Source organism: Lepus europaeus, chromosome 6 (genome assembly GCF_033115175.1).
Source record: "Lepus europaeus isolate LE1 chromosome 6, mLepTim1.pri, whole genome shotgun sequence".
NCBI lineage: Eukaryota > Metazoa > Chordata > Mammalia > Lagomorpha > Leporidae > Lepus > Lepus europaeus.
The window spans coordinates 99,663,714-99,680,535 of NC_084832.1; the positions used below are offsets into that span (position 1 = coordinate 99,663,714).

At 51.5% G+C, this 16,822-nt stretch overlaps 1 protein-coding gene across 2 annotated transcripts in view; it reads left to right on the plus strand.

The window, feature by feature from the left end:
- The window catches only part of ANO2 (anoctamin 2), a 353,918-nt gene that overhangs the window by 290,926 nt on the left and 46,170 nt on the right, over positions 1–16,822 (plus strand). For both annotated transcript variants that reach the window (XM_062195454.1, XM_062195453.1), the window contains 3 exons: positions 9,000–9,111; positions 12,424–12,481; positions 12,633–12,733. In XM_062195454.1, coding sequence (XP_062051438.1) covers positions 9,000–9,111; positions 12,424–12,481; positions 12,633–12,733 — 271 coding nt within the window. The remainder of the gene's footprint in view (positions 1–8,999; positions 9,112–12,423; positions 12,482–12,632; positions 12,734–16,822) is intronic.

The following is a 16,822-nucleotide window of genomic DNA, read 5'->3' on the forward strand; positions in this document are numbered from 1 at the left end:
GGTATGTTGGGGATTTTACCTTTTTCCATTGAATCTCAGGTTGGAAGTCTTCCTACAAAACAAATGTTTGAGCCCTTATGCTCCCCAGGTGCTTTCTTAGCTTTATGGCTTTTGATCTTTACAGCAAATGTTTCAACAAGGTTCTATTTTAGGAAGTAGGATGGGGAGGCTTGAAGAGATAAATTCCCATATCTGGAGATTCTTGGACTGAAAGGTCTTCTGACTCCCACCCCTGGGTCCCCCTCTGCTTTTCCATAGTGTCGCAGAACATGGAAAACCAGAAATTCGTCTCAGGAAAATCACCCAGCTCAACCTTGACATTCAGGCCTTGACTTTGAGGCCTTGACTTCCCTTTTGGTTGTCTTCCCCCGGGGATGGCCTGAGGAAGGACTGGGAATGGAGTGACTCCATCTCTGCCTACTGGAGCCTGATTTCCACACCAGTGTGCATCTGTGAGGTGGCTCACTGGTGTGTTACCAACAGAGCACTCACCTGCAGTCTCCCAGCCTTACCTTTGCCATGGGGAGAAACTCGTCATGGGGAAATCATGACACGTGTCTGCACCACACGGGCACACAGTGGGTGCTGGATTCGGGACACGTATCCATGATCGATCCATGGCAGGACTCTCCCTCCCAGGCTCACTCTGGTTCTCACTCCTGCTCTCCCTGTCTTCCTCCATCCCCCTCCTTTTAAGGTCCTTTTTTCCCCTTAGAATGAGATACACCTGGAGTATTTTCACCTCGGAGCCAGCACTGTGGATCTCATGTCCCTTTGGGTGCAAGAGTTATCTTCCTGACTCCAAGGGAGAGGTCCCTGCACTTAGAAGCTCTCTGGGACGCTAAGGCCAGCCAGGCACCCCATCTGGAATCCCTGGGTCAGGTGCTCTTGGCTCCCCTAGGCGATGCCTGGCTGCCAGGTTATGCAACTGACTGGCTGCTTCCCGGGGGGATTCCCCCTCCTCTCCTTCATGGCACAGACAAGGCGGAGCTTCCCACTGGAGGCTCACATAATCCCCACACCCACACCCCCCTGCCCCCGTGCGCATGGAAGACTAGATGGTTGGGCCCTTAGAAAACACTGTGTTTGGAAGAGCTCGGTGTGCCCTGGGGTGGAGGCAGGGAGAGGAACAGGCGCTTTGCTCTGGGACTGAATGCCCTGCCCAGAGCAGCACCAGGGCCAACAGCCATAGCAAGGTACATTTGGGCATTGTCTTGTAGCTGTTGTTACACATCCACATCCACTGGCTGGGCTGCAGGGGCTGCTGCTGGGGGTGCGAAGGGGCTGCTTTTCCAGGATTCAGACTGCAGCTGGCATCCCCCAGCAGGCCATGCTGTTCTCATGTGACAGGGACAGAGCTCTGGGGACTCCGAGTCCTATGCTGGCCCTCCTGGGACTAACTTGGGCTTTCGTCCTAATTATTTTCTAAGACAGTTTGCAACAGAGTCATTTGCACTGGTATTTTTTCATGACACAATGCAACAGAGGTTCCACATTCAAAAGAAAGGCAGGGAGAGGTAGGAAATGGAACGTGGTCTGGTGCCCTCTGCTCCCATGGCTTGAAAGCAGGAGAAACCTTAGGTGGCCTCTAGTCAGCCCGGGGTTGTTCTCTGGGGCCAGGGGGCTGGCATTTCAGAGGCACGTGAATGATGGCGCTGCCCTGCCTGCCTGCCTTCCTACTCACACTTTCTCCATCGGACTTTTCTTTCTCCTTCATGTCCCCACAGTCACGGGACTTGAAAAGCATCTGTGGGGCCGACATTAAGCAGTAAAGACACCTCTTGGGACTTCAGTCTCCCATAACAGAGTGCCTGGGCTCGAGCCCCAGCTCAGCTCCCAATTCTAGCTGCCTGGAGGGGACAGGTGGTGGCTCCAGTACTTGGGTCCCTGCCACCCATGTGGGACAACTCAATTGAGTTCTGGTCTCCTGACTTTGGCCTGGCGTGGTCCTGGCTGTTGTAGGTATTTGGGGGAGTGAATCAGAGAATGGGGCATCTCTGTTTGTCTTTCTGCCTCCATCTCTCTGTCCTTCAAAGAAAGGAAAATACATACATAAATAAATATGTCCTTGGAGTTGTGTGAAGTGCAGGGCTGGACATGAGGCGCAGGCTATGAGCACTCTGCCAAGTGGCCTGAAGTGCAGGTGCCCCTTCCTAAGCTGTAGACATCATTCCACCCATCGTGGGCCCTGGAGATACCTGCTCTGCTTCTCCATCTGTATATCTCTGGCAGGTGAGGCCCCAGGTGTTGCCTGTTGCAAGGGCTCCAACATTCAGCCCAGGGCCGCAGGCTTTGGTGTTGTTCCCCTCCCCTGCTCCCATTCTTTCTTGCTTCCTTTTCTTTCCTGTCCCTGGAGGCCCCCTTCTGTGGAAGCCTCAGCGGTCACGCACCAGGGCCACAAAAAATCTCCGAGGTGGGGGCCCCCGGCTGATTTAGTGGCCCATCAAGTGGATTTGGATTGTTTATTGGAAGTGTCCATTATTTATGGTGGCTCGTGGCCCTAAAAGCCCAGGCACAGGCTGCCTTTCGAAATAAAACTAATAAATAATGGCCCCACTCATGATTTATTTACAGCATGGAGGAAGGGAGCCACTCACTTCCAGTTGGAGCAAGGCGCTCTGGAAGGTCCAGATTCTCTTTGTATAGAACTTGGGGGAAATTCCTTCCAGGCCTGGGAGGTCTGAGGACAAACAGATCCAAGGGGAATAAAAGAGGAGATCAAGGACGCGGCTGCCCCCTGCCTTGCCCTAGTCCTGCCCTGCTCCTTCCTGGGGTGGGTTTTCCACATTTCACACTCTCACCCTTGCCTTCTAATTTTTTAGGTGACATTGGTTTTAATTGTTTAAGCTCCAACATATTTAATAGAGAAAGACTCAGTACATGATTATTAATTGGACACCTGCAGCATAGTGGGCAGAGGTTCAAATTCCTATTTAAAAAAAAAACAGATAAAAGAAAAAAAATTTGAGAAGATTTCCCTTTCTCATTTCCCCTCCCTGCTTTCCTCCTCTCCCTTCCCCCACTCCTTCCTTCTCCTGTGAAGCCTCTTCCTTCTTCCCCTGCTCCTCCTTCTCCCTCTCTGTGTCCCTGTTTCTCCACAGTCGGTCTCATGGCTAACCCAGATACGACAGAGCCATCTGGGCATTTTCTGCTCAGGCCCCTGTGCCCATCTTGACATGGCACTTGGGCCTTCAGCACATGCCCTAGGAGCCAAACCAGGCTACTTTCAAGCAATCTTTTCTGAGGATCTGCAGAGAGGCAAATGAGCAGGCCCCCGTGACAACCCAGCAGGAGTGTCTGCCTCACCTGCTACGTTTCTTCTGCCTCCTCTCCCTCTCCGCCCTTCCCCACCCATCACAGTTTCAGGATCCTGCATCTAAGCCCTCCACCCGTGCCTGCCTGACGCAGGAACTTCTTGGCTGCTCTGCTCTTGGATCTCGGCACCTGCTGTCCAGCTCAGCACAGAGCTCCCTCTTTGTAAGGTGCCTGGGGACTTCACATTTTCACTCTTCCAGGTAGTTTTTTTCCTGCCACTCCCTCGTTCATCCGCTTCTTCATTTGTCAATGTGAGACGTGTGCATAGCAGCGTATATCCGGCTGCAGCTGTGTTGGCCCACATGTGTCTCTCTCGTGGACTTTGCTCACTGTATGTGGCAGGGATGGGGTGCAAGTGGGTGGGGACGTGGTAGGGCAGAGAGCCACACGAGGATTCAATCATGAGATCTTGAACCTGAAAATGACCTTAGAAATCAATGGCAGACCTTTCACTTGAGTTTCAGAATTGTTTCCTTTTGCCAGGGGAGTAAGAACCAGGCTAAAGATAGGCAGGTGGATCTTCAGCTGTGTGAGCCCTGACCTGCATTAGTCAATTCGACAGGCAGGCACTGGCTTCTTGATCATAGCAGGATCTGTAGCAGGAAGGAAAAAGGCTTTCCGAGGGAGAGGAATGTTCAGCTTGGGTGACGTAGGAGACCCGCGAAATGATTTTTTCTGCCCTTGCTGAGCCAATCACAGGGAGGACTTGAAATTCAATCAATCTGCAGCAGGCTGATTTTTAAGTAGAAATTCTGTATGGCCTGTGAACGTTATAAATACCCAAATGGCCCTTGGCAGAATAAAGGCTCCTTATCCCTGCAGGAGGTTAAGGATCTAGCTGGTGTTTGCTAACATTTGTGATCTAGAGAAGAAATAACAGGCACACACAGTGTTAATGGAAGTGGTTAGGCCCCATCATAATCATCTGGCAAAGCCAAGTACAGTTACCCAGGTCTGGCAGCTCTTGGGTTGGCTCCATTCAGGCTCCTTAGGAAGGAGAAAACCCCAAGCCGTCTACTGACCAAGGGCTAGCACCTTAGACTTTCCCAGCTGCACCTCCTATCGAATTAAAATGCTGTCTCCACCTGCCCTAGTAGGCAATGTTATTGCTATAGTAGTGCCTTAGGATTTGTTTTTTATTTATTTATTTTTAAAGATTTTATTTTTTATTCTACAGGCAGAGTTACAGACAGAGAGAGGGAGAGACAGAGAGAAAGGTCTTCCATCTGCTAGATTCACTCCCCAAATGGCTACAACAGCCGGAGCTGGGTCAATCCAAAGCCAGGATCCCAGGAGCTTCCCCCATCTTCCCACGCAGGTGCAGGGGCCCAAGGACTTAAGACATCTTCCACTGTTTTCCCAGGCCATAGCAGAGAGCTGGATCAGAAGAGGAGCAGCTAGGACTAGAATCGGCACCCATATGGGATGCCAGCACCATAGGCAGAGGCTTAACCTACTGCACCTTGATGTCAGCCCCAACCACAGGGTTTCTAAGCTTTTCCAGACATCCCCTCCCAGGACTGTAGGTCCCAGAGAACTCACCTCCCCCTCTGTAGGAGCCTAGATCTGAGTCTGGCCCCAGCTCCAAACGGCAGCTTCCTGCTAATGCAGACCATGGGAGGTAGCAGTGATGGCTCAAATGATTGGGTTCCTGATACCCACATAGGAAACCTGGGTTGCGTTCCTCACTCTTGGCTTTGCTCTGGCCCATCTGGGGCCATTGTGGTCATTTAGGGAAGGAAGCAGCTGATGGGATCTCTGACTGTTTTTTCTGCCTCTTGAATAAATATTTTTAGAAGTTTGAATATACCTACATGCATATTTTATCAGATATGTTTTTAAATAGTTAATGGGAATGAGTGTGCAGCACAGCAATTGAGATGTCCCTAGGATCTCTTGTGTCCCATAAATGAGTGCCTGGGTTCAAGACCCACCCATGCCACTTTTTATCCAGTGCCCTGCTAATTCACCCCCTGGGACTTAGCAAATTGTGGCTCAAATACTTGAGTTCCTACCACCTGTGTGGGAGACCTGGGCTTGTGTTCCTTGCTCTCAGCTTCAGCCTGGACCAGCCCTGGCTGTTGCAGGTGTTTGGGTAATGCACTAGTGGATGGAAGATGTCTCTCTCTGTCTTGATCATGTTCTTTCAAGTAAAATGGAAAGAATATTTTTTTAAAAGTTTTTAATTGAGCAAATACAGTCCTTCTACACAATGCCTTATTCAGTTGAGTATGTTCAACAAAGTGGCGCTACACACCATGCCGCACAGTAGTTCACGGTACTCAGTCCCATTATTTTCTCTGGCAGCTGAATCTCCACACTGTATTTTGGTGATCTTCAAGTTGTATCTCCAGATGCCAAGGGCATAGCAGAGGCTACGTAAGGCTCAGAGGAAGCCTAGAGGCTTCATGCTCCCACAGGAGGTTCTTTACACATGCAATTGTGCGGTACAACGAAGGTGGCTGGGGGCGCGCCAGGAAGAGCAACCTTCACTGCCCATGGCTCAAGCTGGGTCCTAGCACTGCCAGTCCGGTAAGGGCTCCGTGCTCTCCTAGTAACCCTTCCACCAAGAGAGGGAGGATGAGAACCAGCAGTTCCCAGTTAAATCAGAGAGACTTGACAGTGTGCAGAAGGCTTTCCAGGGTGACCCTACTCAATGATGCTCCCTGCAGGAAGGCTGGAGTCCCATCCGTGTTGGCGTGGTGACTGACACACAGACAGTGCTCAGTGAACGCAAGTGAATGGAGATGCACTTTCCTCGTGTGCATTGTGTTAGATGTGGGCAGAAGTTGCAGAGGGAGAACAGAGAATGTGGGATGCAATCTTTAAAGGGTCTGCCAAAGCCAGGAGTGAGGAACGCGATCCAAGTTTCCTACGTGGGTATCAGGGACCCAATCATTTGAGCCTTCACTGCTACCTCCCATAGTCTGTATTAACAGGAAGCTGGCGTTTGGAGCTGGAGCCAGGACTCGAATCTAGGTTCCTGGAGAGGCAGAGGTGAGTTCTCTGGGACCTACAGTCCTAGGGAGTTTAAATCAGCTGTCATTGGCTGTGGGACTTTTGAGCAAGCCCCCAACCCCTCTGGACCTCAGTTCCTTCGTCTGTGAAAGTGAAATGTAGTGCCTACATCACGTAGGTAGGTGAGGAGTAAGTAGGGTGACCAGTGCAAAAGTCCACATACAGTGCCATCTGCAGAGCAACTGTAATGGACACGCCGAGGCAGCACCCACGTCCCCTGGCCACCCTCCAGGTCATGTTCAGATGATTCCTGTTCCCCAAATGGTCTCCTGTAGCTCTGTGTCTGCAGGCATTGTATGGCTGCACAAAACGTTCATTCTGTGTGTGGGACAGGTGGGAAGTGCCTGGGAGTTGACCCCAACAGTAGCTTTGCACCAGTGAAGGGTGCCTGCTCGCTCAGTCCTCCCTGTGGTAGTGCTGGGGTGTGCCTCACATCCCACCCCCTCACCAAGCCCCCTGAATAGACTACTTACTTCCTGTTCCTTGGGTTGGGGAGTGTCCAAATAAATGGAGCTAAGTCATCGGTGATAGCTATTATCTATTGTTCATTTTCAAAGGGCATGCATGTAGGTAATTAATACAGAAAGATAGAAAGTATACCTACATGCATATGAGAGAGAAAGGTTGCTACCAGCCAGAGGCACCTGCTTCAGGAAGGAGCAGGTATGTTTGCTTTGGCTGTTAGAGGAAGTGATGGATTAAACATGTGGGGGATGGGTCAGAGAAGGCTAGTCCAGGGGAGAGAACAGGGTTTTGTTTTTTGTTTGTTTGTTTGTTTGTTTGACAGGCAAGTGGACAGTGAGAGAGAGAAAGGTCTTCCTTTTTCCTTTGGTTCACCCCCTCAATGGCTGCTGTGGCCGGCACATTGCGGCCGGCACACCGTGCTGATCCGAAGCCGGGAGCCAGGTGCTTCTCCTGGTCTCCCATGCGGGTGCAGGGCCCAAGCACTTGGGCCATCCTCCACTGCACTTCTGGGCCACAGCAGAGACCTGGACTGGAAGAGGAGCAACCGGGACAGAATCCGGCACCCCGACCGGGACTAGAACCCAGGGTGCCGGTGCGGCAGGTGGAGGATTAGCCTATTGAGCTGCGACGCCAGCCGAGAACAGGGTTTTGTGTCTGTTTCTTCAATCAGGTGGGCATGCAAATCAAGTGGAACTGGACACAGAATTCCCAGCTGGCGCGGCCCTGGCCCTGTGCTGTGTGCCAGGCCACAGTGCTTTCCCTCTGATGCCGCAGAGTGTGACCCCATGCTGTGACCTGATTGTTTGCATTCCCTCCAAAATCTATATGTTGAAATCCTAACCCTCAATGTGATGGCACCTTTGAGAGCTGATTAGGTCGTAAAGGCAGAGCCCTTGTACATGGGATGGGAGAGAGATGTCACACCCCGTCTGCCATGTGCACCCTCCATGAACCAGAAAGCTGGCCTTCGCCAGACACCAAGTCTACCTTGACCTTGGATTTCTCAGCTTCCACCATTGAGAGAAATAACTTTCCCTTTGTCAGCTGCCCACTGCACGATGCTTTGCTACGGCCATGCAAGCAGGCTAAGAATACCCCTTGTAGCCTCTTATCTTTGCCAAGCCATTTGCCCTGGTCTGTGGAGTCCCCGTAAGGGTCCTGCCTGGTTGTCCACTGAACTTGCCTGGGTGGCTGGAGTCTCTGCAAACACCCGGGAGGTTTTCTGCTCAGTGTTTTTTCCAGGGGTGTCGGCTGACTCCTTTATTAGGCTACAGTGCAGTGACACTATGGCTTGGGCTTTGTTTCACTTACCTTATCTGATGAGCCTCCATCATCCCAGTGAGCAAACCTGAGGTGTCTCTGCCTATGCAGAGGTTGGAGTGTGTGTGTGTGTGTGTGTGTGTGTGAATGCTTTCCTGCTCCAAACAGAGGAGGAGGGCAAGAGGAGCAATGTCACAGAAGCTTCCCAACTCTAGTGAGCCTTGTAAATCAGGAACCTTATGGAAGTGGAAGTTACTCAGGGAAAAGTTGAACTCCTCTTCACAAAGTAAGGGTGATGGTAGGAAGCTCTGTGTGCCCAGGCCCCTCTTTGAAGAGTATAGTTGATGGGGATGGACAGTGCTGTGGCATAGTGGGTAAAATTGCCACCTCCAATGCCAGCCTCCCATATGGGTGTTAGTTCGAGACCTGGCTGCTCCACTTCCTATCCAGCCTCCCTGCTAATACTCCTAGGAGAGCAATGGAGGATGGCCCAAGTGCTTGGGCCTCTGCACCCATGTGGGAGACCTGGAAAAAGCTCCTGGCTCTTGGTTTTGGCCCGGCCCAGCGCTGGTCGTTGTGACTATTTAGGGAGTGAACCAGTGGATGGAAGACCTCTCTCTGTGTGTGTGTGCGTGTGTGTGTGTATGTATGTATGTATGTAACACAGACTTTCCCATAAATAAAGAAGTCTTAAAAAAAAGGGAGGAATTCAGGGGCTAAGAGGAAGGAGATGGGAGGAGAAGGAGATGATCCTATGGATCTTTTGCCTTCTGTGGCCTCTTGCCACCTGGAACACCACAGCTTCCCAGATGAACCCCACTTCTGGTGTGCCAGAGAGATGGCGCCCTTGGTTTCTACTCTGAAGGCTTGTGTCAAGGTCAAAAGCCTGGAGAGGTGGGGAATCTCCCCTCAGTCTCATCAGAGCCACTCTTGTCTTGCAGAGGTTCCAAAAACAGAACAGACGTTCGAAGAGCGCTTGATCCTCAAGGCTTTCCTGCTGAAGTTTGTTAATGCCTACTCCCCCATCTTCTACGTGGCCTTTTTCAAGGGGAGGTGAGTAAGTGGTGTCATGGGTGGAAAGATGGTTTTTGCCACTCAGGCTGGGTCTTACACTGTCAGGACAAGAAGGCTCAGCTGTTGCTGGCAACTCACATCCTCACCCTGACCTCCCCTGCACGTCCACCCATCCTCAGCCCTGACCTCCCCCTGCATGTCCACCCATCCTCACCCTGACCTCCCCCTGCACGTCCACCCATCCTCAGCCCTGACCTCCCCCTGCACATCTACCAGTCCTCACCCTGACCTCCTCCTGCACATCCACCCATCCTCAGCCCTGACCTCCCCCTGCACATCCACTCGTCCTCACCCTGACCTCCCCCTGCACATCCACCCATCCTCACCCTGACCTCCCCTGCATGTCCACCCATCCTCAGCCCTGACCTCCCCTGCACATCCACCCATCCTCAGCCCTGACCTCCCCCTGCACATCCACCCATCCTCAGCCCTGACCTCCCTCTGCACATCCACCCATCCTCACCCTGACCTCCCCTGCACATCCACCCATCCTCAGCCCTGACCTCCCTCTGCACATCCACCCATCCTCCCCCTGACCTCCCCCTGCACATCCACCCATCCTCAGCCCTGACCTCCCCTGCACATCCACCCATCCTCAGCCCTGACCTCCCCCTGCACATCCACCAGTCCTCACCCTGACCTCCCCTGCACATCCACTCATCCTCAGCCCTGACCTCCCCTGCACATCCACCCATCCTCACCCTGACCTCCCCCTGCACATCCACCCATCCTCAGCCCTGACCTCCCCCTGCACGTCCACCCATCCTCACCCTGACCTCCCCTGCACATCCACCCATCCTCAGCCCTGACCTCCCCCTGCACATCCACCCATCCTCACCTTGATCTCCCCCTGCACATCCACCCATCCTCACCTTGACCTCCCCCTGCACATCCACCCATCCTCAGCCCTGACCTCCCTCTGCACATCCACCCATCCTCCCCCTGGCCTCCCCCTGCACATCCACCCATCCTCACCTTGACCTCCCCCTGCACATCCACCCATCCTCAGCCCTGACCTCCCTCTGCACATCCACCCATCCTCCCCCTGACCTCCCCCTGCACATCCACCCATCCTCAGCCCTGACCTCCCCCTGCACATCCACCCATCCTCAGCCCTGACCTCCCCCTGCACGTCCACCCATCCTCAGCCCTGACCTCCCTCTGCACATCCACCCATCCTCCCCCTGACCTCCCCCTGCACATCCACCCATCCTCAGCCCTGACCTCCCCCTGCACATCCACCCATCCTCAGCCCTGACCTCCCCCTGCACATCCACCCATCCTCAGCCCTGACCTCCCCCTGCACGTCCACCTGGCTGCTCTTGAAGCAGTGATGAGTTAGCATCTTCAGACTCCGATAACCAAGGCAACACTGCAGGGATGTCTTTACTCCTGGGCCCTGAAGGGAGTGTCTTGGAAGAATTTGTGTCTCCTGGGCTTGAGGATGTAGCAGTGGGGAATCTCCCACCCTAGCCAGTGGCTCTTAGGTCCTTCACTGCCAACACCAGTCACAAGCTCTGGGGTTCCCAGGAAACTCACAATTCTGATCTACTGGCTATAAATTCCAGGGTTCCTGCCATTCCTTCAGGCTCAGTCATTCACTAGGAAGGTTCAGGAATGTGCTATACTGTGTGTGTGTGTGTGTGTGTTTTAATAGAAAAAAGAAACAAATCCAGATGAGTCAGTGGGAGGCACACATTGGGTGAGGTCTGCAAGGACTTAATCACGAAGCATTCAAGTCCTTAGGATTTGTCACCCTCCTGGAACATCAACGTTCATCACCAGGCACCTGAGCCTCAGTGTCCAGCTGTTACTGGGATGCCATTACTAAGGCATAGCTGATGGCATTGTGTGCCCTATGATTGAACTGAGCCTCTCATCCCCTTGCTCTCCTCTGAGGTCAAATGTGGCTCAAAGCCCTAACCAAAAGTGGTTGGTCTTTCTGGCGTGGCCTGCCCCCCATATCAGTAATCTCATTAGCATAATCTTAGGTTGAATCCCAGGGCCCATCACAAATAACACAGACACACTCACCACTCCGGGAACATCAAGGAGTTAGAGGCTGCTCCTGGGAACCAGGGACCAGGGCCAGTAAAATTCCTTGTTATATTATCTGTCTGGATGTAAAACCACTTCTGATAAATATTTTTTTGTGGTCAGGCCAGTTGGCTGCCTGGGAGGAGATTTCCCCGAAGACATCAGCCAATTGCACCAGGAAGCTTCCCTAGAAATACAAGCTAGCACCGGTGGCAGGAACTGTCATTACCCACAGTAGATGATTTCTGTAGATATGTTTCTGAGCCAGAACACCATGGCCTTCTCAGAGCCTCTGCCCCTGGTGCTAGCAGAGAGAATGTCCACATTAAGGGGTATATACTTCAGTGGTGTTTTCCATGTAAATTTCAAATATATATAAAATTGCACACCTGGGGTGTCTCAGGCTAAAAGGGGTCTTGGCTCCTAGATAAGTTTGTGGTGCATTGGAATAGATGGTCTTGGTAACAGTAGATGCAGTAAGTGCTGAAATAAGAGGAGTTGGGGGAACAGCTGTGTACAGAAACAAGAAGATGTCATAGGAGAGATTCCAGCCGATCCTTAACGGACGAGTAGGATTTCAACATGTAGGCAAGGCAAACGGCATTTCAAGTCACGAGGACTCTTGATGGCCTGTCAGGCTCTGTAAGGGGCTTGTACTTTTCTGCTTCTCCCACCTGCGTCTTCTGATCCTCCAATAAAATGGAAGAGGAATGAAGAAGGCTCCATGCATCCCTGTGATAATTTTTAGTGACAGGTCAAGAGATTTTCTTCTCTGATCCCAGGAAGCTTTGCTTGCACATTTGGTCAGTCTTCCTCTTCATTCCCAGAAATATGAAGCCCTCATTAAAAAGTTGCAATCAGAACTCAATTCTTGGCTGTAGGCAAAGGAAGAAGGTGCACAGATTATAGTCTTAGAGCTAAGTCATACTTCATTGTGTTAGGTTCAGAAGTTATCACAACACACATACACACATGCACACACACGTGCACGCACATGCACACCACTTCCCAACAACACCCAGCCTCAGCCCCTGCCCTGCTCAGCCCTTGTCTCCTGGAATTTGGCCTGATTAAGAGGGGAAGTCAGGTGTTAGAGGTGATTGCTAACCCATCACAGGTAGAACTTCTGTCCCTGAGTCACTTAGCATCTCCTTGGCCAGTGCTCCCAAGAGGACGTTGAGCAGAGGCTTTTCCACCCAGCAGCCCTGCCCCACTCTATCTTTCCCTCATCCCACCCCCACTTTTTGATTTCAGGTTTGTGGGCAGGCCTGGGAGCTACGTCTATGTGTTTGACGGCTACCGCATGGAAGAGGCAAGTACAGTCGACGGTGCTTGTGGCTTGTAGGTGCATCCTCACCCCCATCCTGCCCCATCCTTACCCCCGTCACAGCTTGGCTTGCCCCGCACCCTTGCTTCTCTGAGCCCTGCTGCCCTGACCTCTCTCCGTCTCGCCCTTGCCGCAGTGTGCTCCGGGAGGCTGCCTCATGGAACTGTGCATCCAGCTCAGCATCATCATGTTGGGGAAGCAGCTGATCCAGAACAACATCTTCGAGATTGGAGTCCCGTACGTGAAGCCCCTGTCCCTGCTCTCCTTGCTGCCAGGGCCTCGTCCACAAGTGCCGGACCTCACCGAGACAGCACGGCTTCCCCCCGCCTCCTAACCCTTGGGTGTTCACTCCTGTGTGCAGTTTCTAATGACTTTCCCCAAGGGATGAGAGTCCTCCCAAGGCCTTGTTTGCCAGTCTGGTTTACTGTTGGTTGACTACACATAGCTAGGACGTGGCAGAGCGCTCATGCCCAGAAACCTTAGACCCCAAAGAACATATTTTTAATGCAACCCCCCCCCCCACAGTGAGTAAGTGCGAGACTTCCGGTATGGTGGGTAGATGAAGACGAAAGTTAGAAACATAGTGGAATCTGTTAGGAAAATCTCTGAGCAGAAAGTGTGGAATGGCAGGGTCTCAGGGAGGGAAGAGGGAAGAAGACTCTTTTTAGGAGGTTTTGCATTGAGATAATCATGAAAAAAAAAAAAAAAAAACACAGGGGGCCGGTGCTATGGTGCAGCGAGGTAACGCCCTGGCCTGAAGCGCCGGTATCCCATATGGGCGCCAGTTCTAGTCCTGGCTGCTCGTCTTCCCATCCAGCTCTCTGCTATGGCCTGGGAAAGCAGTGGAAGATGGCCCAAGTCCTTGGGCCCCTGCACCCACATGGGAGACCGGGAAGAAGCTACTGGCTCCTGGCTTCAGATCGGCGTAGCTCCGGCCGTTGCAGCCATCTGGGGAGTGAACCAGCGGATGGAAGACCTCTCTCTCTGTCTGGATCTCTCTCTGTAACTCTGTCTTTCAAATAAATAAAATAAATCTTAAAAAAAAAAAAAAAGAAAATAAACACAGAACTGCAGGTGCTGGAGCTAAAAGAGAAGATGGGATAAGTCCAAATCTACAAGTTCAAATCTGCCTATGTCAGAGAAATTGTAACCCCTTGCCTTCCCTCTATGTTGCCTTTTTCATAAAAAAAAAAGATTTTATATCTTTATTTGAAAGGCAGAGCAGTAGAGAGAGAGAGGGAGAGATCTTCCACTGGCTAACTCACTCCCTAGTGGCTGTAACACTCAAGGTGGGCCAACCTGAAGCCTGGAACTGCATCCAGGTCTCCCACGTGGGTGGCAGGGGCCCAAGCACTTGGACCAGCCTCTGCTTGCTTTCCCAGGAGCTTTAGCAGGGAGCTGGATCGGAAGTATTCTTGAACCAGCGCTCCAACATGGGATGCTGGTGTGGCAGGCTGCGGCTTAACCTGCCGCACCACAGCCGATGCCTGACTTGTGATTTTAAATAGGAATGTGTTTCAAAGAGGTTTTTGGCCAGCCAAGTACCAGAGAACCAGGAAACCCCAGAAATGGTGAGGGATGCCTCTCGCACGTGGGGCCAGTTCTCTTTAGGAGGACAGCTTGATAACTTTCCCCAGGCCAGTGGCTCTGCAAACCACATCCAAGTGGAGCATTGTGGAATGACCGCATCAGACGGTCCCCAGAGGGTGAGGCGGAGGGTCTGGCACACTCTGCCCCCTCCCCGTTAGACATTGGTTGCACACATTTTATTAGTGGTTCTGAGAAGTCCTCTGACAAACATTCATTTAATCCTGCTCTCTCCACCTGCACTTGTTCACATCATTGCCCAGAATTCTTAATGCAGCCGTTGCAATTCACTCTGGCTAGTTCAGACAGCAGAGGAATTTGTTTAAGAATGAAATGGCTCCAGCAATATACTCTAAAGGTCAGAGAATCAGGCCCTGAGCTATGTGACCAGGAACGACCCTGTCTATACTGCAGGAGCCATGTGACCAGGAACTACAGTATCTACACTGCAGGAGTCATGTGACTAGGAATAGTACTGTCCACACTGCAGGAGCCATGTGACCAGGAATGACACTGTCTATACCACAGGAGCCATGTGACCAGGAATGACACTGTCCACACTGCAGGAGCCATGTGACTAGGAATAGCACTGTCCACACTGTAGGAGCCATGTGACCAAGAATGATGCTGTCCACAGTGTAGGAGCCATGGGACTAGGAATGATGCTGGCCACACTATAGGAGCCAGGTGACCAGGAATAGCACTGTCCATACTGCAGGAGCCATGTAACCAGGAACGACCCTGTCTACACTGCAGGAGCCATGTGACCAAGAACGGCACTGTCTACACTGCAGGAGGGCTGTCTGGGAATGTTGCCTCCTCCACTTCATGCCTCACCTGGCTTGGCTATGAAATGACAAATGTCTATGCGATGTCCCTTGTCTTTCCAGAGCTTAGGGTTTTGGTCTGGGAAACAAAATAGAGTTCATGAACAGGATGCTTGTTGATGGTGCAAACCCCATTGGAATTGAGAGTGAGTAAAGGCGGGGACTTTCCCAGTGGCCCGAGAAGGCGGCTGTCGCAGAGAGGCTTCTCCAGCACGTGTCCAGGTCTTGAAGGCAGGCTGCCATGCCTGCCCCGCGCCCTCACCGGAGCCCTGCCAGAGCTCCTCTCCTGTGGATGTGGATAGCTTTTCTGAGTGGAGGACAGGTCGCCTCTGTTATCAGCCTGGGGGGCACGGATGGAGGAGGTAGAGCTGAGAGAGACAGCTGTTCTCTGACCAAGGTCTTGGGGCACAGCAGGGGCCTGGAAAAGGCAAGAGCCAGGATCTTTTTAAATCTGCTTAAAGCTTGGCAAGTCCTGGATGGAGTCCTTAGAAGGTCTTGAGGCTCTTCGAGAAGTTTGTGGGAGATGGAATTAGCAGATATGTTTATTTTGGGGCAAGGAATATTTTTAATTCAGGCATGGTTTTTTCGTAATACACACTTTTAAGCATATGAATATTTGGAAATCTTTTCTTTTCTAGCCTATATGAATTCATGATTAATTCCTGTTAATTCTATCTTCAAAATATCTCCAAATCCATGAACTCCATCTCCACTGCTACACTCTGAACCACTATCAGTATTTCTTCTTTTTTAAGATTTATTTATTTTTTATTTGAAAAGCATAGTTACAGAGAGGCAGAAGCAGAGAGAGAGAGAGAGAGAGAGAGAGAGAGAGAGAGAGAGAGTGATGTCTTCCATCCACTGGTTCACTCCCCAGATGGCTGCAACAGCCAGAGCTGGGCCGATCCGAAGCCAGGAGCCAGTAGCTTCTTCCCGGTCTCCCTCTTGAGTACAGGGGCCCAAGCACTTGGGTCATCTTCCACTGCCTTTCCAGGCCACAGCAGAGAGCTAGATCGGAAGTGGAGCAGCTGGGACTTGAACTGGTGCTCACATGAGATGCCAACACTGCAGGCGGTGGCTTTACCCAATAAGCCACAGCAGCGACTCCCACTATTAGTATTTCTTGGCTTCTCCTCTTTTTATGCTGCAATTTCTTTTTCACACATTAGCCAAAGTGACTTTCCTAACAGAACTTACATATTATGTAATTTCTCTATTTATTTTTAAAAATTATTTATTCGAAAAGCAAAGTAAGAGAGGGAGAGAGAGAACGAGGAAGCAAGCTCATCTGCTGATTGACTCTCCGAATGTCTACATTGCATGACTGCGGCTGGGAGCCAGGAGCTCCATTCAGGTCTCCCACTCCGGTGACAGGGACTCAGCTACTTGAACCACCAGCTACTGTTCCCAGGGTGTGCATTAGCAGGTCGCTGGAATCAGAAGTAGAGCCAGGGCTCGAACTCAGGCATTTTGTTATGGGATGCAGGTGTCCCAAACGGCATGTCGACTACTACACCAAATACTAATACATTCTTTTTAGCTTTTTAAATGTCACTTGTATGGTCCCACCCCTTTTTATGTGAAATTATACACAGCCACCTGGTCCCGTGGGGGCTGCCACTATCAGAAAGGCCCCAGAGAAAGCGACCTTTTGGTTTTCCCCAGAAACACATTTGTGGAGCTAAAGTTAGAATGGAGACATTCTATGGAGACACATTAGTGGAAGGAAAACCCTTTTCCAGTGAGCGCCCTACTTGCAGGGATGAGAATTCTCAACTTTGGCCTCACAACTCGGTGTCATCCTGGTCCTCAGAATGGGTTTCCTTGTCACACGCTAACATGGAACACTCGGCATTTTCTGCCCACAGGCTGGAGAAACCTCAGGTGACTGCCGGATATGTGCTTTTCTTGG